Here is a 22763-nt window from a genome sequence, read left to right on the forward strand (position 1 = left end):
GGAAATGGACTATGTGGGAACCCATTCTACAATTGTCAAGGCTTATGGTAACTTTTGTTGTTGTTCGAGAGGGCCCCAACTCATGACAACCCTGTGGAATCTGTCCCCAGAAAAAGGGCAGTTTAGTTCTTACAATTGCTTTTAATTGCTAGCAAAAGCCCTGTGTAATGTCGCACAAGTCAGATCTCCAACAAACTCTCCCTCAAGCCTTCATACAGGCACTGGAAGTGCTGATGCAGTCTTTTGTGTCACTTTTTTGTGGATGGAGCTGTATACTGATACTTTCTTATTGATTGGCTACCATTTACCATATATTGTTATAATGGGATAAGTTTTTATTTGAAGCGAGAGTTGGAATTGGTACATTTCTGTTGACTCCAACTCCACCCAGAATTGCTTTTGACTCTGACCCCTCAGCCTTTACCCTATTTGTGGTTCCATACTTGCATATGTGCACTAACCGAGTTAATTTCATGCTTATTTCTCTGGGTCCTTTCCCCCAGGAGCCACCATCTCCATCCCAGAACTTCTTTAAGATGGGCATGAAACTGGAGGCTGTAGACAGGAAAAATCCACACTTCATCTGCCCAGCCACTATTGGTGAGGTGCGAGGGTCTGAAGTGCTTATCACTTTTGATGGCTGGAGAGGTGCCTTTGACTACTGGTGCCGCTATGATTCTCGTGACATCTTTCCTGTTGGCTGGTGTTCACTGACTGGTGACAACTTGCAGCCCCCTGGAACAAAAGGTAAGAGTATTGAAACATATTGAGAAAGTAGCGGCTTTCTCCATGCCTCTCCACGTGTTGTTGAAGAACTTCTGTTATCTTATGAAAGCAGACAGTCATAAAAATTGTGCTTTTTGCCATGCTGGAAAAATCCATTTGGCAAAAGGCATGCTTTTATGATCATCTCCTTAGAGAAGGAGAATGGAAATGCTGTGATGTCATATGTAGAGGCATAGGGAAAGTTGTTACTCTCCCGTTATGTTTTGACTTTCTTTTCTCATGCAACAAGTCTCTGAGCATCATTTATCCATGAGCTCTATTTAAATTAGTTTTAAATTGAAAGGCTTATTCAGTGATGTGAATATATGTATGCTTTATTATTTTAGTTTCACCTTTGGTTTGTGTTTTAATTCCTAAATAGAACCTCTACTCTTTGCCCTTCAGCACCGTGTCCATTATTGGATCATTAGAGACCTGTATGTCAGAGAACAATGGTTTTACATTAGATACCCCCCTTTGCTCCGTCGTTAAGTGGCTTAGTGGTTAATTCTGACGATGGTGAGATCGGAAGGTTGGCAGTTTGAGGTCCAAGTACCAGATGATGGGTATGCTCCTGTCCCTAGTCCCAGCCTCTGCCAACCTAGTAGTTTGAAAGCATGTAAAAATACAAGTAGATAAATAGGTACAACTTTGGTGGGAAGGTGACAGCATTTTGTGCAGTCATAATGGCCATATGTTGACAGAATTGTCTTTGACAACGCTGGCTCTTCAGATTAGTAGCTACCGCTTTGAAAATAGGAAGAAAGCAAAGTAAGTGCTCTTATTTATTTGGACATATGAATTCATGCCAAGCGTTTGGCTTAATAGGCATAATCTCTAAAGGACTTTGCTTTTTTAATACAAGAGGGAGCAGAATATCATTGTGTCCATCTTCAGCTAATAGGACCCACTATCATCAACTGTATAACATTGATAAGAAACTCAGTCTAAAAGAAATCTGTCATGTCCAGGACCATCATTTAAGTTTCCGTGATCCTAGCTATTGGTCCAGTGTGTGTGCATGGGTATGTGCATATATATTATGATATCTAACATCATCTCCATGAATGAACTGTTCAGGAGGAAATATCAAAATGTTCTAACATATATGAGCCCATGAGGAATGACTGAGGCATTTGGCTATATAGTTTTGTAGTGATATTTGTCATCTCTTGGTATACCTCAGCATTTAAAGTGACACTTGAGAGATATCTTCAGTATATCTCATGATAATCTTTTTTTACATGTGTATGTATGACTGTCTCCCAAATAGCCATACCTATTCAGAAGTAATAGCCTTTCATCCTCCTTGTCTTTTGGTCCACGGCTAATTTAGTAGCATAATTATTTTCAGAAAGTGGGGTGGGGAATAGCAGGCTTTTCAACCACATTTTCTGAATTGATTTGCTGGCAGGTTTTCCTGTCACAGTTTTTGCTCCCTTGATATCACTCACATACTTCTAGACTAGCAATTTATCGGTTTCATCTCAAGAGATCTTTTTGGCCCATTGGCCGCTATTTTCTGATCTTACCTTTGCCACCATACAGTTTATAATACTTCCAACAAAATGTTTCTATCAACTTTGATTTTTTCTTTCTTTTTATTAAATACATGTTGCGATAAGCAGTCATTTTGTACTTTTACTTAGCTGCTCATTGTGAAGAACAAAGCAAGATAATCACAGCCTTGAAAATTCTCTTAGAGGGGTGTATGGAGGGAAGGATATAACCTAGTCGCTGTTCTTGTTTTTGCTGTGTGCCTTCAAGTCATTTCCATCTTATGGTGACCCTAAGGGGTTTTCTTGGAAAGATTTGTTCAAATGAGGTGTTGCCATTGCCTTCTTCTGAGGCATATAGCTTGCCCAAGTCAAACAATGCAAGGACCCAACAGTGGGAGGGAAAACAAAAAACTTTACCTAGGCAGTAAAGTGAAATATTGTATTTATAAAAGGGAAGAATTTTGTTGCCATACCATTCATGCTGCTGCAAATCTGTTGGAACCAAGATTCAGAGGTGGAAATATAAGTGATGATAGCCCTGCTACTGCCTTTGACCGGGTTACAAAAGAAGCATCACACTTAGAACTTGATGTAGAGAAGATAGTTTCCAATGCTGCAGAATATAGAACATCCTCTCGGATTTAGTTGAGGAACACAGCCTAGGATTCTGCCAAACCTATCCCTCCTGCAGCATTCTGGCAATGCCTTTTCACAGCACAGCCGCTGACTCTTGCTTCTCACCATCTTCAAATTTCTTTGTTACCAATGTTGATGGTTTCTTCTGATTTTTTAATATTTTTAAAATTCTATTTTAATTTTTTTGCCTGCTTCACATAAACTAGCAAAACCAAAGAGGTTCTGTACAGTTCAGGAGATTGTTGCTCCATTTGTTACAGATAAGAGTAAATTATATTTGTAATAATTGTTTTTTTCATAATTGGTATTTTTAATATAACAATTGTGATAATTTATGCCAAATCATATTTTATGTTCCTAAAGTAAAAAGAGTGACTTACAATCTGTAAAAAGTCTTTATGTGGCATTTTTAATTTTTTTCTGAAAATTTCCAATTTTTTCTGATACCCCCCCCCCAAAAAAAAACCCTGTTTTTCCCCCCATAGTTTCAGAATTTCCAGAGATTTTACATCTCTAGTCCCAATCACTTTGGGTCAGGGATGGTCTACTTGTAACTGTTCACTGGACTACTGTATGTACTCATGTTTAAGTCTAGACGTTTTAGTACAAAGTTGAACCAAACAGCCTGAGTCACCTTACCCACAAGTTGACGTAAGTTCTGTACTTTAACTGTTATTTTAAAATATAACATTCCCTGGTGAAAGGCAGGTGTGTAATCTCTCTTGGAAGTGCCGAATCCCCTCTGTTCTCTCATCCATCCAGCCTTCAGTGTTTGCAGGTACAGTTATGTCTGCTGCTTTGGCATTCTTTTCCTTTGCTTCATCTTTGAGATTCTTTGTTACATGCCCCTAGGTTTTGCCTTCAACATCCATGGGTCATACCAAAATCCATAATTTTGGCTCCAAAATCTGCCCTTAATTTATACATGAGGTTGACTTATAGTTGTGTATATACTGTTAAAGTAGTACTGTTAGCTGAACCATTGTGATATAGTGGTCTGAGTGTTGGACTAAGACTAGGATTTGAATCCCTGCTGACCTGTGGAAACCCATTGGGAGACCTTGGGCAAGTCACACTTTTTCAGCCTCAGAGAAGGAGGATAAGGACAACCCCCCTCTGAACAAATCTTACCAAGAATGCTGTGTGATAGGTTTAGCTTTGAATCACCATAAATTGGAAACCACTTGAAACCACCCAACAACAACTATTCACTGAGGCTGCATCCTCACTGCAGAAATAACCCAGGCTGCCATGGCTCCTCAGTGTTGCGGAAGTCTGGGAACTGCAGTTTTGTGAGACATTTATCCTGGTGCCGCAACCAACTACAATTTTCAGACTCCCATAGCATTTAGCCATAGCAGTTAAAGTGGTGTCACCAAGATTATTTTTGTAGTTTGAAGGCAGCCTGAGATCCTAAATATTTACCATAATATGATCACATCTTCAAGCATTATTCTTGAATAATGCCAAGGTGAATTGATTTAAATTATAATTCAGATTACAAAGAGAAAGCACCAATATAAATGATTGGTTTAAAGAAAGGTTTTCTTAGTAACTGATGAGTGTATTGTTTGAACAATGGTGCAAATTTGTTTGTTAATATATGTGAATTTTCAACTCAGTGGGTAGGTAGTTCACAATATATTGGAGGATATACTTTAAGGTAAAGTTTTTTTATGTAGGAAATAGTACATAATATACTCATTGGCCTGACTCCTGTTCTTGTTCCAACTAGCACAAATCTATTGAATCAGTGGGTTTGTGTATGTGTTCACTCTTAATTCAATAGTTGGTTCAGTGGGTCAGCTTTTGTTGAGACTAACCAATAAGGTTCAAACCAAAGTTTGGATGTGGGCTAATGGATTCAAAGATATCCACTGTAATGACCTCAAAGAAAACTTCCTTAAAATGATGTACTGGTGGTGTTTGACCCCAATAAGGTTATCAAAAATGTACAAAGAGGTAAAGAACATTTGTTAAACGTGTGAAGCATATGAAAATCCTTTTGTCATACATGGTGGTTATGCAATAAACCTAAGACATTTTGGAAACAGATATGGTTGGTGATTTGCAGATGACACCAAACTAGGAGGAGCAGCTAATACCCCAAAGGACAGGATCAAAATTCATAATGACCTTAATAGATGAGAAAGCTGGGCCAAAGCTAACAAAATGAAATGTAAGGTACTGCACTTTGGGTGAAAAAATGAAATGCACAGATATAGGATGGGGGACACGTGGCTGAACGAGAGACTCCTATGTGTGAAAGGGATCTAGGAGTCCAAGTAGACCACAAATTGAACATGAGTCAACAGTGTGATGCGGCAGCTAACAAGGCCAATGCAATTTTAGGCTCTATCAATAGAAGTATAGTGTCTAGATCAAGGGAAGTGCCCCAAATGGAATATTGTGTCCAGTTCTGGGCAAAACAATTCAAAAAGGACATTGAGAAACTGGAGCCATGTCTCCAAAGGAGGCCGACTAAAATGGTGAAGGGTCTGGAAACCATGAAGCCCTATGAGGAACAACTTAGGGATCTGGGGATGTTTAGCCTGGAGAAGAGAAGGTTAAGAGCCCTGTTTAAATAATTGAAGGGATGTCATATTGAGGAGGGAGCAAGCTTGTTTTCTGCTGCTCCTGAGAACAGGATCGGAACAATGAATGCAGGCTCCAGGAAAAGAGATTCCACTTTAATATTAGGAGGAACTTCCTGACAGTAAAAGCTGTTCGACAGTAGAACACACTCCTTCCTCGGAGTGTAGTGGAGTCTCCTTATTTGGAGGCCTTTAAACAGAGGCTGGATGGCCATCTGTCAATGGGGATGCTTGGATTGTGTAAGGTGGTTGCAAGTAGGCCAAAGGTGCCAGGGGAAAACAGCCTCTGGAGTAACTGCAGTTTCAGGAGCTAAGCTTGCCTTTGCAGCAGATGGTCTCTTCAGCCCTTGTTCCAGGTCCTATTCTTTGGAGCAGCAGAAAACAAGCTTGCTCCATCCTCAAGGAGACATCCCTTCAAATGATTAAACAAGGCTATCATTTCACCTATTAATCTTTTCTTCTCCAGACCAAAAATGCCCAGCTCCCATGGTCACTCCCCATAATATTACTAGGTTCTGTGCAGCAGCACATAAAAAACGCAATGACCATTGTCACAAACCAGATCTAATGAATATTGCTCTGTTCGATGAACAGAAATAGTAAAAGAATTCTCATACCTGGAATCAAACATTGTTAGAAATGGAGACTGCTGTCAGGAAATCAGAAGAAGATTAAGAATGGGGAGGGCAGCCATGAAAGAACTAGAAAAGATTCTAAAATGCAAACATATACAACTGAGCACAAAAGTTAGAGTCATACAAGCCGTTAAGATGATAGGAAGAAAATCAATTCATGTAAGATGTGGTGCTAGAGAATAGTGTTGAGGATTCCCTGGACAGCCAAAAGGACAAAGAAATGGGTCCTACCACAGAGCAAGCTGGAAACCTCCTTGGAAGCCAAGATGACCAAACTGAGGCTGTCGTACATCACGAGAAGGGAAGACTCATGGCTGGGAAAAGTGGAGGGGAGTGGGAAGAAAAGAAGGCCACATGCCAGATTAAGGAGGCCATGGGTCTGGGTTTGCAGGAATTAAGCAGAGCATGGAGGAGAGAGGGTCTTGGGGATGTTTCATCTATAGGGTGGCCATGGATGGAGATCAGCTCAAGGGGCACCTAACAACAACAAAACAGAGTGCTCCACATAATCATTTGTATGTCTTTAATATTTTTCTATATCTATTTTAGGTTTTAAAAAATATCTACATTTTATTTTTGTTTTTAATTGAATGTATCCCACTCCCTTGTGCTGTTCTATGGCCATAATAAAAGTTTATTCTATTCTTTTGTATCTCATTTTCTGTAGCCTCTCATTTTTCTCATAGACAGAAACAGAAATACAGTCAACCCTTCATATTTGTGGATTTGATTATTCATGGATTTGATTAATATGTAATCTCTAGGAATCTCTAGGTGGCCCAATGTAACATGGTAAACATCTGCCAGAAGTCACAATAGAGGACCTAGAGATTCCTAGAGACAACACTTCTTAGGCTTTGGGAGGTCTTCCGGTGCATTTCTGTGATCAACCTCTAGCATATGCACTGGAGGGCCTAGCAATTCTTGGGTTAAAAATTACTGGTTTTTAATTTGTGGTTTTTCTACTTTCCAACACCCCCGACATGCCCTTAACCCTAGTGAATGAGGAGGGCTCACTGTACTGTCTTTTCATTGTAGAATACAGTGGTACCCCGGGTTACGAATTTAATCCGTTCCGCGGCGCCGTTCGTAACCCGAAAAGCCTTCGCAAGCCGAAATGCCATAGGCGCTAGCGCTAAAAGCTGCGATTTCGTGCGAAATAGCGCCGAAAAGCACCAAAAAATTTTTTCGTAAGCCGAAAAAAAAAACGTAACCCGGAACAGTTTTTTTCTTTGGGATTTTTTCGTATCCCGGGAATTTTGTAAGGCGGTGCTTTCGTATCCCGGGGTACCACTGTACTGTGTATGTGATGGGACTGAGCCATTAAGTCGTTGTTTGAGACTAAGTAGGTACGGGTTGGGTAGTGTGTTCATGATAAAATTCAGTTTTAACTCATATTTTTAAATGGGTCAAGCAAAAAAAAATCATGTTGTTTGTATGATTTCAAACATCTATTTTTTCTTTTAAATTATAAACCGTTCTCTATCCTGGGCTCAGCATAATAGGTACCTCTCCTGGAGCTGGTTAACACTATCAGATCTGGAGTGCCTTGTGTCCCAAGAGCTGAGTGATAGGCGCATAAGAAGAGTTACCTGGTTTTCAGTAGACTCAGAGGAAGTGTTGAATTTTATCAGGAAATATAGAGGAGTGGTGTGTCTGCCTTGGCACTGTCCCAACTGGCAGAGATGTGCTACGGTCCTGCCAAGCAAAAGGAGCCCAAGAAAGGATGCACCTCCCTCTCATTTCTGTGCCAAAGGCGATGGATGTTACAGTGAGTACAGAAGAGATCATAATTACAGTCACTTTTCCTAGTTCCCTTTGTTCCCTTTAATGCAGTTAGTCCATTTAGGGCAAGTTTACTCAGCAGGCAAGCAGAAGTTAATTGGGTTTTTTAAAGTTACCATGGAGATGTGTTAAGTGGCACCATACATTCTTCTCGTACTTGCCAGCCATTTCCCCCAAACAATAGTAAACATATTAAGGGACCAACAGGCTTTATTTCATTTGGCTGAAAAGGAGAAGAGCTTGAGAGAGAGATTCAGAAAACTGATGTCTCCATCCAAAGATCTGTAAGTGCTGCCCTTCCTTCTCTATGGATGGGAGCGTTCCTTCAGGAGATGAATCTGCTGGAAGATGAGGAAGCCAAAGGGACTTTGTAGAAATTTCCTTTAAGGACAGAAAGGTAACACATTTTGCCATTTCTTTTTGAGTTCAGTTTTGATTGATCCCTGCTTTCTCCTTCTTTCAAGGTTGAAGCAGAATCTTGGAGCCAGGCTATCTTACAATCTAGGAAGTATAAATCAAAATCCATTGTTCTCCTTTAGTACTGGTGTTAAGAGAAGGTTGTTACCTGTAGAGACTTTAGGAAATTGTTTGTGCTTGAATAGCAATGGAAATTCTGTGAAAGCATGGTTCTGCAAACCTGGTATTCAAGCTGGGTTTTGTGTTCTTTCCACTTAACACTGAGAAGGAATAAGTGCTTGAAAGAATGACACAGTTTTTGTCTTTATCAGTTTCTTGTTTAAAGGGTTTCTCTACTGCAAAGTTTCCAGGGTGGTTTACAGAAATAAAATACAATGGATTTCTTAATTGTAATAATGCATATAATATCCTAACAGAACAGAAGTGTCTTTTTATGGTACTGAAAGTCAAAGCTGATGCCAGGCAAGTGTTCCTGGGAAAGGAAATCCATAAGTGGGCTTTTGTTACTCAGATGGCTCTCTCTGTTTGCTAACCACTTACTGCTCCATTTGATGGGAGCAGCTTGATATAACAGCAACTTGTTGTAATAGCAGGTTTTCCTTTAGGTACCTAGTTTTCTAATTTGTACAGGTCTTTAAGGATGAGAATCATCACTTTGAACTGTGCTTCAAAATGAATCCAAAGCCAGTGAAATACCAGCTGCTCCCCCTTGACTGCCAGAAAGAACTAACCTCAGTTTGGAAGCAGTCTTCAGAGGGAGGCCCCAGTGCATTAAAGGAGCTAGCCATAGATGCTGAACTGGCCTTAGGAGTATATCACACAGAGCTTTTGGGGGATTTTCCAGCTCAGTTCCGAAGTGACTGTGCTTCCAACAATGCACATTCACATCGTAACGTGAATGTGTTATCAAATTCCATTCCTTTCTATGGGAGCTCCTTGCGAGGTGCTTCTGCAGTGATTCCGAAGTGACCCCTCATTTTGGTAAAACCGGGGGAAAAAGTGACTTCACGGAATTCGCTTCCAGGCTCACTTCGATTGCACTGCGGATTGATCTGGTGTGGAAAACCACTCCGATGTCACCCCCCTTGGCCCCCTGCGTCCTGCTGAGTCATTCCCCTCATCCTCCTTCATGCTATCTCACACCCTCTGCCACCCTGCAACCCATCCCATCATCCCCTGCCTTCTCCTGCATCCCGATCCTGGCCCCAGCGACCCCCAGCGAGCTATCCCATTATCCCCTGCCTTCTCTTGCATCCCAATCCTGGCCCCAGGGACGCCCAGCGAGCTATCCCATCATCCCCTGCCTTCTCCTGCATCCCAATCCTGGCCCCAGGGATCCCCAGCGAGCTATCCCATCATCCCCTGCCTTCTCCTGCATCCCAATCCTGGCCCCAGGAACCCCCACCAAGCTATCCCATCATCCCCTGCCTTCTCTTGCATCCCGATCCTGGCCCCAGCAACCCCCAGTGAGCTATCCCATCATCCTCTGCCTTCTCCTGCATCCCAATCCTGGCGCCAAGGACCCCCAGCAAGCTATCCCATCATCCTCTGCCTTCTGCATCCCGATCCTGGCCCCAGTGACCCCCAGCGAGCTATCCCATCATCCTCTGCCTTCTGCATCCCGATCCTGGCCCCAGCGACCCCCAGCGAGCTATCCCATCATCCTCTGCCTTCACCTGCATCCCGATCCTGGCCCCAGCGACCCCCAGCAAGCTATCCCATCATCCTCTGCCTTCACCTGCATCCCAATCCTGGCCCCAGGGACCCCCAGCGAGCTATCCCATAAGCCTCTGCCTTCTCCTGTATCCCAGTCCTGGCCCCAATGACCCCCAGTGAGCTATTCCATCATCCCCTGCCTTCTCCTGCATCCCAATCTTGGCCCCAGCGACCCCCAGCGAGCTATCCCATCATCCTCTGCCTTCTCCTGTATCCCGATCCTGGCCCCAGCAACCCCCAGCGAGCTATCCCATCATCCTCTGCCTTCTCCTGCATCCCATTCCTGGCCCCAAGGACCCCCAGCAAGCTATCCCATAATCCTCTGCCTTCTCCTGCATCCCAATCCTGGCCCCAGTGACCTATCCCATCATCTCCTGGCTGCTTCTTCACCCCGATGAAGGATGACAGCTAAGGAGGGGGCAGGGAAGGAGGACAGCGTCCAGAGCCCCACTGAGCATGTGCAAGGGGGCCTGATTCGAATCATTGAACCCTCTGGTGTGGGTTCAATGTACATTCACTCCGCTTTGCTTGAATCCACATCACGTGACTTGCTTGGAATAGAACTGACTTCACATCCCCCTCGATTTGGAAGGACAATGGAAAGGCAACCAGGTGTGGTAAAACATCACATTATAACCTTAATTCGCATTACTAGACAGGAGTGACTCTGGATCTGGTGTGAAAAAACATCACTTTTCGCGTTGCAAGAACAGGATTGACTGCAGATCTGAGCTGCAAACCCCCCCCCCCCCCCAGTGTGATAAGGTCCTTAGATAACTAGGGTTAGGCCATCTAAATCTGGGATTGGATGCCAACCTAAGCTGGTGATCGATACTGGGCCCCCAGTGACAGAGTTGAATTAAGGGATACTCTCTCATTGAGAATCGATCCTTTAAGGGCAGGTATAAGGAATCTGTAGCCTCCCGATATTCCAATCCCACCTTTCCTAGCCAGAGGTATGATGAGAGCAGGAGTTCACTAACCTCTGGGGAGTTATGAAGATTCTTTGCCTCACATTTGTCAATCTGTACCTCACTAGAATTCCTCCAGGTTTACAATTTTGATCACCTGGACTCCCAAAGTATTCTCTGGTACAGAGTGACCATAATCCTCCTTTTCCAGGACATGGCCTACATTTAAACCTTCCATCCAGAAGGAATTTCAAAATGTCTTCCATTTTGAACATGTCTAAGAAGAATGAATGTATATCCATATTAGTGTTTTTAGCTTTTATTTAATAATGTCCCACATTTTCCTTAAATATCCTACGTTTCACAGTACTTTGTCCTCCTTTGCGGTTAGGAGATCAGGTCACCCTTCTCTGGCAGCCAGATTAATATCAGCATTCTCAAGAATGTCTTAAACTGTGGACTTTCAAAAAAATTATAGGTGAATAAGTATGTGGCTTTATAATTCTTTTAATATATTCATTGTGTAAATCAGTTAGCCAATATAATTGCATGCTTCCAGTGGATGTTAATCATTTCATGTAGGCATTTAATATATTCTCTTCCCTAGACATTGCATAGTCTCTAAACACATTGCTCATATTTATAAAGCACATGGTCCTTGTACAGATGGTCTTCTGTATCCACGGATTCTTCATCCACGGACTCAGCTATCCATGGTTTGAAAATATTCAGTAATATGCATTCCAAAAAGTAAACCCTTGATTTTGCTGTTATATACAAGAGGCACTGTTTTACTATACCATTATATTTAATGTGATTTGAGTATCCATGTAGGGCCCTGGAACCTAGTGGATAGCAAGAGGCCACTGTGGTACATTTCATTGGTAAGGAGCATTATCTTATGCAGCATTTGTAGTGTCAGAGGCATTTTATAGTGCATTTTTCATTTGTTTAGGAATTGCACTTCTCATGTGGATTATTTATGCTCATTATGCATTTATGTGTATTTTTGCATGGCAGAGGCTTGCACTGGATGGTCCTGGTTGTCTCTTCCCTCTATGATTCTGTTATTGCAGACCTGCACAATTTGGAAGTAGGCAAGGGCCAAAATTAAAATAGGCTAAAGTTCTTTGGGCCACAGATAGGCTCACTTGCCAAGTAAAGGCATAAGTAAACTATTTTGCAAATAAACTACATTATAAAAAAGGGAAATTTCAGTTAATATAATAATAATAAATTACATGTATTAAGATTTTTACTTATCATGAAATCACATTCATGTTTAAAAATTACTTTGCTATGTAGTACAAGTTTTAATACATTTTAAAGGTTTTCTTACCATTTCCAACATTTAGTTAATGGAATATATTTGTCAAGGTGCGTGCGTATTACACTTCTTGCCAGCAATCAATTTATTGTACTCTGAAATCGTGGTTGTAATATACTTACTTCTCACATGTGATATTTCCCTTTAAAGTGCAGATAGTAGGAAATTAAAGTCGACTTTACTTTTTAAGTTTAAAAATGTTGTTTTTAAATTGGGAAGTTTTTAAAGTAATAATAATATTAATATGCTTTATTTATATACCGCTCTTCCGAGGTGATCAAAGCGGTTTACAGCATCATTTAAAACATTCGCGTCATAAAAACATCATCTCAGTGCATATATCAATAAAAACCAATAAAATCCAACATCAATAAACAAGTAAACAATAAACAAGCAAGTACAAGGCCTATAACAGCAAAGTTCTTCTTTGTGGTCTCTGTGAAGCACACAAGTGGGTTATTCTGCGCCTGCACAGCAATTTCAGATCCTACGGGAATCGCTAGGGAAGACCTTTTGGCGGTACCTCTATCTTCCTGCTGGATCTCATCTTTATGGGACATACTAAAACAAATGACAGCACTTGCCCATAGAGAATCATTGTGGAATACTTTCCCATAGGGAAACATTGAATATTTGCCCTATGTTTCCTTATGGGCAAGTATTCCCCTATATTTCCTTATGGTCAAGCATTCCCCAATTATTCTCTGTGGGTAAATATTCTCCATTGATACTCTATGGCCAAATATTCCCCAATGCTTTCTTATGGGCAAGTATTCCTCAGTGATTCCCTATGGGCATGTATTGTGCTATGATTCTCTATGGGTACGTATTCTGCTATGGGCAAGTATCCTCCAATGCTTTCTTATGGGCAAGTATGGTTTCCCTATGGGCAAGTACTGCCATTTGTTCTAGTATGTCCCATAAAGATGAACTGAACCAAACTACCTTTAGCTGGGTCAATGTGGACCCTGCGGATGCTCTCTCCCTCCTTGTTGACCCAGCCCTTAACATTCTTTAGGAGGAGCATGAGGAGTAGCAGCAAATGTTGAGCCCATGTTTCTCAGATGTGTCTTATAGCTTTTTTCTTAAAATAATTATTCAGCAAACGGTTACAGATAAAAATCTTTAGATTACCACAGTAGGATTTAAATTTTAACCTTGACATAGAGCAGTTACAGGTGTAGACATTGTCATTGTGTTGGAGGCAGCCTATGATCATCTCAGAGTTTATCTAGATTACATCTTATTGCAGTTCTGTTTGCATGACAGTCACTTCTATCATATTCATATTTTACTCGTTGCTAACAAACTCTGTTTATATAGCAGTTACCATATACGCTCAACTATAAGTTAACCTCATGTATAAGTCGGGGTCAGATTTTGGGGGCCAAAATTATGGATTTTGCTATGACCCATGGATAAGTCGAGGGTAAAAGGGCATATAGCAAAGGATGTAAAGAATGAAGCAAAGTATAAAACAATGTCAAAGAACTTATAAAATTCCAGCAGACATAACTCTTAAGGCTGGATGGATAAGAGAGTAAAGGGGATCAGTGCTTCCAGGACAGATTGTACTCTTGCTTTTCATCAGGGGATGGCTCCTCCTTTTAAATAAGCATTAAGATACAGTATTTACATTGACCAATGGATAAGCTGACTCAGTTTTTTGGGGTCAATTTTTTGACCTAAATTTCTACTTATACATGAGTATATACTTCTTTGTTATTCAGTGATATAACTTTATGCTTAAGGAAGTTGTTTCGTTCCTTAGTTGTTGATTTCTTGACTGCACTTTCCATTTTGACAGAGCCAAGGTCATAGAGCTGGAAGAGACCCCAAGGGCCACCCAATCCAACTCCAATCTGCCATGCAAGAACTCTCCATCAAAGCATCCCCTGAGACAGATGGCCATCCAGCCTCTTTTTAAAACCTCCAGGGAAGGAGATTCCACTACACTCTGAGGAAGGAGTGTGTTCCATTGTTGAACAGCTCTTACTGTCAGGAAGTTCCTCCTGATGTTTAGATGGAATCTCTTTTCCTGTATCTTGCATCCATTGTTCCATGTCCTTAAGTACCTTCAGATACTTAAACAAGGCAATCATATCACCTCTTAACCTTCTCTTCCCCAGTCTAAACACACCCAGCTCCCTAAGTGTCTCCTCATAGGGCTTCATGGTTTCCAGACCCTTCATCATTTTGGTTGCAACCCTCTGGACACACTCCAGCTTCTCAACGTTGTTTTTGAATAATGGTGCCCAGATATGGGGAATATTTAACTATTTCTATTTCCTGTATTGAATTTCTGTAGGTCATCTGTGGTCATTATTTTTGTTTTCTTAATGTTCAACGTCAAGCCTGACTTAACACTTTCCTTTCTGACTTTCTTCAGTAACTGTATCAAGTCTTTGATGTTTTCTAATAGTAGCATGATTTTTTTTCTAAATTGACCATTACAAAAGGACAATATTGCAAATTACATCACTTTTTCTTGATGTTCCAAGCAAATTACTATTGACAAAAATTAAATACTTCCTCTTCCTTGCTTACTTACATATATCGTATTTTCCATACTGAATTTTAACATATGTGTTTATGTTTTAACTCTTCATTCATCAATTTCTAATGCTAGCCATGTTTCTAACGTTCATTTATCCATCCAATTTCCAGTAATCTTTTAGGAAAACATCTAGTCTTTTCCAATTCGTGTCCTCTTCCTTTTTATCATTTAGTATCATAGTGAGTCTGTCCATTTCTCTTAGGTCCATTATTTTTTGTATCCACTCGCCTATCTCTGGTGTTTTTTCATTTTTCCAGTGTTTAGCCAGGATTATCCTGGCTGCTGTTACAAAATACAGAGTGAATTTCCAATGAAATTTTTCTACAGCTTTCCCCAAAAATCCAGTCATGTTTAGTAAATACAATTCTGGGACCATGGGAAACTTTATGTTAAGCATCTTCTGAATTATATAATGTATTTTTCCCCAAAACATCTTAATTTTACTGCATCCCCACCACATATGAAAATATGAACCTTTCTCCGTCCTACATTTCCAACATCTATCATTACATTGTTTGTACATTTTCCCCATTTTAACCGGTGTAAAATACCATCTATTATATACTTTTATATAATTTTCTTTAAGGTCTTGTGCCACTGTAAATTTCATGGTCTTTTTCCAAGAATTTTCCCATTCATCTATACTAATTGTGTGACCAATATCTTGTGACCATCTCGTCATGCAGTCTGTTACCGTTTCACTTTCCAAATCCCAACTTAAAAGTATATTATATAATTTTGCTATCTTGCCTTTTTCCTTACTCCAAATTACCTTATCTGTTTCATTCTCTTTTTTTTCAAACCCTTCTTTTACACTGTCTTGATTAAATCTGGATTTTATCTGTAGATATCCAAACCATTGAATGTCTTTGCCTTCCAATTCCAATTCTTCCTTGGATTTTATATCTATTTCTCCTTTTTTATTTATCTTTAATAGGTCTTTGTATCTTAACCAATTTGTATTCTTCCCCCATCTACTGAAAAATGCCTCCTGAATAGACACCCATAATGGAATTTTTTGATAATATCTTTTCTTAATTATGTTCCAGATTTTCAACAGAGGTTTGCGTACTGCATGATGTACAAAATCTATATTGACTTGTTGTTTTTGGTACCAGAGATAGGCATGCCACCCAAATCTTATGTTACAAGACTCTATACTTAACAGTTTTCCATCCTCCGCCTTTATCCAGTCCATAATCCACACCAGACCACATGCCCAGTAGTAAATTTTTAAATCTGGAAGTGCACAGCCACCTTTAATCTTTTCTTTTTTCATAGTTTGCATTTTCATTCTTGCTTTCTTAGTAGCATGATTTTGTCTGCCTATCCTTCCTCCAATTTTCACACCTCCTTCTTCAAAAGTCTAATCCACCTTTGCGTATATATTCAGAATACAAGTTAAAATGATATCATGATAAAATGCAGCCTTGCCTTATCCATTAGAAACCATTCTTTCTTTACAGTGGCCTCTTGTTCTGAGTCCAGGTTATGCATTAGGATAATCAAATGTCACTTTTCATGATGTGTATACCAGTGGTTCTCAACCTGTGGTCCTTCATTTGTTTGAGACTTCAGTACGCAGAAGCCCCACACAACTTGGCCAACAATCAGGGATTATTGGAGGTGAGGTCCAAATAATGTGGAAGACCAAAGCTTGAGAACCACTGTTCTATACAATCAGAGGCTTTCTTACATTATATTAAGCACTGGCTGATTTTCTTCAGAGATTCTTTGGTGTGTTCCATTATCTAACATGTTTGAATATGATTCCTTATTTCTCTTCCTCTTATGGATCCAGCTTGGACATCTGGCATTTCTTGCTTCATTTATGTTAAAAGTCTTTGTTATAGAATTTTGAGCATCGCTTTGCTTGCCTGGAAGATGAATGCAATGATCTGGTGCCTACTTCGATCCCTGGCATCCTTTCTTGGGGATTGGAACGTGAAGGCCCTTCCTCCAGCCCATCCGCCATCATTCTGATCTCAAAGAGAGAGAAGGGCAGGCCAGCTCCATTGGACCTAGCCAAGAATAAGAAGGTCCTCCCTCCAGTCCTCTTGCCATCATCTGGCCTCAGAGGGAGAGAAGAGCTACTGAACGTGACCCCTTCCCTACCGTCATTCCTTTCTCCTTTTGTGTCATGTCTTTTTAGATCGTAAACCTGAGGGCAGGGAACTGTCTAATTCACCATTTGTAAGCTGTTCTTTGGGGCTGAAGAGCAGGATATAAATACTCCAAATAGATAAATAAATATTGAGCATTTCCAATCTGTGGGCCATTCTTTAGTTTTCCATATTTGCTAACAGATTTTAGTAAGAATTGGAGTGAATTCTGTATCCTTATCTTGAAACACCTCTGTTGGTATGCTATCTGTCCCTGGTGATTTATTTAGTTTCATAGATTTATAAAGTCAGAAAAGACCACAAAAGCCATCCAGTCCAACCCCCCTTCCATGCAGGAAGACACAATCAAAGCATTTCCAACAGATGGCAGTCCAGTCTCTGTATGAAAACCTCCAAAGAAGGAGACTCCACAACGCTCCAAGGCAGCATATTCCATGGTCAAACAGCTCTTACTGTCTGGAGGATCTTCCTAGTATTTAGATGGAATCTCTTTTCTTGTAGTTTGAATCCATTGCCCTGTGTCCTAGTCTCTGGAAGAGCAGGAAATAAGCTTGCTCCATCCTCAGTAGGACATCCCTTCAAATATTTAAACATGGCTATCATGTCACCCCTTAAACCTATCTTCCACAGGCTAAACAAACCCAGCTCCCTTCTCATAGGGCATGGTTTTGATACCTTTCACCATTTTGGTTACCCTCCTCTGGACACGCTCCAGCTTGTCAACTTCCTTTTTGAATTGTTGTGCCCAGAACTGGACACACTATTCCAGGTGAGGCCTGACCAGAGCTGAATAGAGTAGCACTATCACTACCCTTGATCTAGAAACTACACTCCTGTTGATGCAGTGTAGGGCTTTTTAGCTATAGTGTCCGTATTTTAGGCTGCATCAATAGAAGTTTTGCATTTGTCTAGATCAAGGGAAGTAATAGTGCCACTCTTCCCATTCTGTGATTCTGTGTTAAGGAACAGGAGGTGTGGAAGTAGAGAGACCTGATTGCCTCTGACATCCGCAGGTTTGTGTTAGCCAGCCAATGGAAAGTGAGAAGGTGGAGAGTTCAGATCGGCCTCGACTCCCACCTGGGTTTTGTTCGCCAGGAGAGGTTTCTGGAGGATTAGACAGAAAGAGAGAGCATTGTAGTGCAAACAGGTCAAAGCAAGGGAAGAAATCCTGAGAAAGATGGGGAGTAGTGGTTTTATATATTCGCTGTTAAACTTGTGTTTGTTTAGGTTTTTCTTTCTTTTGGCTACCAGGGAGAAAGGTAATTGGAAAAATTGCTTTTTAAACCATTTGAACTCTTTTGTTGTAACTACAGTTATCCTTTACTATGTAATTTTTTTTGGGGGGGTGGGTTTGAAAAATTAAAGAGTTTGCTTTTTAAATGCCTGTTTGATTTCTTAAGGGAGCATGAAGGGGAAGCTCTGGGAAAAGGTCTCTGTGATCAGAACTGTCAGGAACCCAATAAGTAACATTCTGTGTTGTCAATAGGCATAAGAAAGAGTGGGAGGGTGTTGAGCCTTTACGCTCTCTGGAACCTGAGGGATTAAAAATCCAACAAAGAGGTAGGTGTAGCATTACTATGTTGCTCCACTGTGAAGAAGCAGCATGCCAGGGTATATTTCAGTTGCACTCCAGGGACCCTTTTGCCACACCTGTTGAATCAACGGAAGTTTACTGGTGTTGACTTACTAGTTTCCATTGACTTGGGCTCTACTGTTTGTGAGTAACAACTGGATTTAAGTCATAACCTTTAAATTGGACATTAAAATTTTTATGTTGCCTCTAAAATATAACCATCTTTAGGGTAATTTAGCTAAAAAATTATAGTGCGCCTGTGCCGTGTGCAGTCACGTTTTACACAGCTTCCAGCTTACGCGGAAGCCACTTGGGGAGGGAAAACAATGGTGCATGCGCCTGTGGCGTGTGTGCATGTGCTGCTCTGCCACATGCACAAGCCCCATTATTTCCTATGGGACTTGAGCATAGGCGGATTTTCCATAAGGAGAGTACCCACTTTATTCTATATAGTTTAGAAAGCAGGCAGTGAAGCTTTTTACATCATGTAGAAGAAATTAGTTTGTATGTTTCCCTGCATATTATTCCCATTAATAAGGGATCCCCCCGCATAAGGGAAAATGCGCCTATGCTCAAGCCCCATAGGAGATATTATTCTTCTCCCCGCGCACCTTCCATGTAAGCTGGAAGCCGTGTAAAATGTGTCTGCACGTGGTGCAGGCGCACTGTATTCTGAATTGCATTTAAATCTGTATAGCAGAGGTTGAGAACCTTTGTGTGTCTAGGGACCAAATTTCTGAACCTGGGACTCTCTGTGGACTACACAGAGTGTCAAAAATCGGGGGGGGGGGGGTGATTCACAATCGTGGAAAATAAAATGAGAAAGAGATTATCATACCAGGGCTAATTCAGCAATAATCACAGTAATAAAAAGAAAAAGCAACAGTAGTGCTATAGCACTCAATAGCGTCACACACTCTCACTTTCCTCGATTTGAAAACTTAAAAGCCAAAGAATAGCGCATTGCTTTACGCACATACCCGTGAATTAATCATTAGTACATTGGCATTGATCATTTTGTGCATGTGTCCTTGCCTCCCACAATCCCTTTAAACCCGGTTTGCTTCCTGCAATCCTTTTGTAGTTTAAAGATCCCAGGTTGCTTGTTTACTACATTTCCTTTTTAAATGTGCTAAGCGTGTTGCAAACGTGCTGTGTCTCAAAAATCAAAAATTGTCTTTTTGATTTTCTTTAACAAACCTTCAACTCCACCTTTATTTCTCCCCCAGCCAAATGGAAGGGATCCCCAGCCAAATGGAAGGGGGGGATCAAGGCAGGGACCCAAAACATATAAGAGGAAAGACTGTAAGTAAAAGAAATTGTGGCATTGCAACAATAGAGGCATTTAAAAGTGAAAGTGAACAGTCCCTTTAAGTCTAAAGATCCCACATTGCTTCCCCAATAGAGTGAATTAAACACGATTAACTTTCGCACACTGCCAGTCATGCTTCAATCACGCTATTGAGGAGACATTTAAGGGAATTCCCCGTGAATGGTTTGTTGCTTGAGCATTATTGGTTATTCCCTGAAAAAGTCTCAATTGAGCACAATGTCATCTGAAAATTTAAACTGCAGTTTTGCCTTTCCCTTCCCCTCTTTGCCCCTGTGTGATAATCTCAGAGATTGTGGGGTATTTGAACATTGAACATGTTGAGCATTGCAGAGATTGCTCTAACTTATTTAAAACTTGAATCGACACTCTTGGATGCTTGCAGAAAAATGGCAGTCCAGTGAGTTTGGAAACTTCAAAAACATTCTTGATAACCATCCCCAAAATCACACTTTGCTCAGTCCTGCTACATGAGGTTGCAGCCTTAGTTGGTTGCTTATAAAAATTACGAAAGAAAGGGTTGTTTGCCCTGATATCTAACTACCCTCAGTTATTCAAGAAACTAATCTAGAAGGGAAAATTTATTCTCTCTTGCTCCATGAGTAAGACTATATAGAATCGGCTTAATTGGCAGAAGGTATACTGGCAATGAATATTAGGAGAAATGTTTTGATGTAAAAATCAATTTGTCAAGGGAATCAATTATCTGGGGGTTTGGAGTTTTCTCTTGCTGGAGGATTTTAGGTAGAGAGTGGGCAGCTATCTGACTGGGAACAGGAGGTTAGACTCGGTGACCCTTGAGGTCTCTTCCAGCTCTCTGAGTCTATTGTTCTATCTATTGGGGATGCTGCGCCTCAGCATTTCTTGCACTGACTGATGGCTGGATTAAATTGCCTCCCCTCAAACTGTATGCAAAGGGATGTTGTAGCACCTTTGTCACTAACTGTGGGGATGATGTTTTGGCATAAGCTTTCATAAATTTGGTCTACATCCTTCCCCAAACTTTGTTTACAGAATCACAGAATTGGAAGAAACCACAAGGTGATCCAGTCCAACCCTCTGCCATGCAGGAACTCACAATCAAAGCACTCCCGACAGATGGCCATCCATCCATGTTTTTAAAAAAGAGACTCCATCACACTCCAAGGAAGTGTGTTCCATTGTTGAACAGCTCCTTTTGTCAGGAATGTTGAAGTGGAATCTCTTTTCCTGTAGCTTGCATCCATTGCTCCATTGGGTCCTGTTCTCTGGAGCAGCAGAAAACAAGCTTGCTCTATCTTCAATACAACACCCCTTCGAATTGTGTGCTCTCCCTGAGCATACGGTCTGAAGAGGTGGAGCTTCTGTGAGTCACTGGGGATGGAGCTAGCAGTCTTCTATCTATGCTCATAAAGAATACTTAATCTTCCGTCAACTTCAGACTGAAGAATGTACACTTTTTTTTTATTTATAATTGGTCCAGTGAATTGTTCCTAGTAAAGTTTTGGAGTAACATAGCAAGTAGGGAATCTATTTAAAAAGGAAAGTTTTGTGGCTAGAATTTGCAATTGGGAAGAGCTGGTGGTGGTACCTAATTGTCTTCTCCCCCCCCCCCCCCATTTCTTTTGGGATAGTGGTGATTCCAAAGAGCCCATTCATTGCCACGGATGTGATATCAGAAAAGAGTAACATGCACAGTGGAACAAAGACTATCCTGGAGCATCAACCTGGACAGAGGGGCCGCAAACCTGGTCGTAAGCGAGGCCGGACGCCCAAGGCTTTGATCAGTCATCCCAACCCCAACCCTTCCAAGACAGTGGAGCCTTTGAAGTTCCCCAAAAAGAGGGGACCGAAGCCTGGCAGTAAGGTAGGTGTTGTGTATGCACAACAGTGGAGTACATGTCCCATCACTATTAGGATCAATTCTGCTAAAGTACCTTTAGAAAATGAAAAGTGGCCTGCGCAAACCTAATTCTAGCATTAGTACATCTAGCTCAGAGTACATCATACATATAGTGATGCTTGTTTAAAGCACTTTTATTCACTTTTAAGACAAAAAGTCTGAAGCAACTGGGATACATTCAGTAAAAATATAGGTTTTGTCTGTAGGCTTATAGTCTAAACAGGCACAACACAAAATAAAAGGGGGAAAGGGAAGGAAAAACTATTCAAGCAATTGAATCTCTGGAAATAGGGGAGTAACAACAGTGTAGTGTCTGAGCTCATGCTTTCAAGAAGACCTCATTTTCAGACTATGGTACCTTCAGTTAAAAGGATCTCAGATGGCAAGACACATGAAATATTGTCTCTGTCTGAAACACTATACAGCTGCTATCTATCAATCACAGTAGACAATACTGAGTTAGATGGATCATAAGTGTGACCTGGTATATGGTGTCTTTTGTTCCCAAAAAGAATCTCAAATTGACTGGATCCACACTTACAAATATCTATCTATCTATCTATTGGTCCATCCATCCATCCATCCATCCATCCATCCATCCCCACCTTAATTCTGGCACTGTTGGACAACAGAAGTACAACCATTCTCCCATAAATGTACTTTTTACTGTGCAGTTTCCAGGAAATACCATTTTTCCTTGTTATTTGAAAAGTGTTTCCTGCTGTATTGGTGTGGCATTGGGCAGTGGGGTGTAGTTGGAGGGACAGAACAGACTGGTGGGTGGCCTCCTGCCTGGCAAGCCTGTTATTGCCATTTTATTTTTAATGTTCTAAGGAATGGTGTTATGATCTGTGCTCACTCTGGTGTGATTGCTGCTCATGGGGAATGTCTCTTTTATTGACAGCAGAACAGAGAGGGAGATTTAAGGAACTGGTGTGCTGGAGCAATCATGTTTCCCACCAAATGAGGAAAAATAACACAGCTGGTGCAATTGCAAAGTAACTCAGTTGCTT

The 22763-nt window shown here is 40.9% G+C and overlaps 1 protein-coding gene across 5 annotated transcripts in view; it reads left to right on the forward strand.

Moving 5' to 3' along the window:
• Nucleotides 1-22763, forward strand: part of LOC149301708 (polycomb protein SCMH1-like) — an 83695-nt gene that overhangs the window by 30405 nt on the left and 30527 nt on the right. For all 5 annotated transcript variants that reach the window (XM_089482862.1, XM_089482864.1, XM_089482863.1 and 2 more), the window contains 2 exons: nucleotides 504-747; nucleotides 21482-21714. In XM_089482862.1, coding sequence (XP_089338988.1) covers nucleotides 504-747; nucleotides 21482-21714 — 477 coding nt within the window. The remainder of the gene's footprint in view (nucleotides 1-503; nucleotides 748-21481; nucleotides 21715-22763) is intronic.

The sequence above is a fragment of the Sceloporus occidentalis genome, unplaced genomic scaffold, assembly GCF_023333645.1.
Source record: "Sceloporus occidentalis isolate IW3139 unplaced genomic scaffold, rSceOcc1.0.p SCAF_20, whole genome shotgun sequence".
NCBI classification, from domain to species: domain Eukaryota; kingdom Metazoa; phylum Chordata; class Lepidosauria; order Squamata; family Phrynosomatidae; genus Sceloporus; species Sceloporus occidentalis.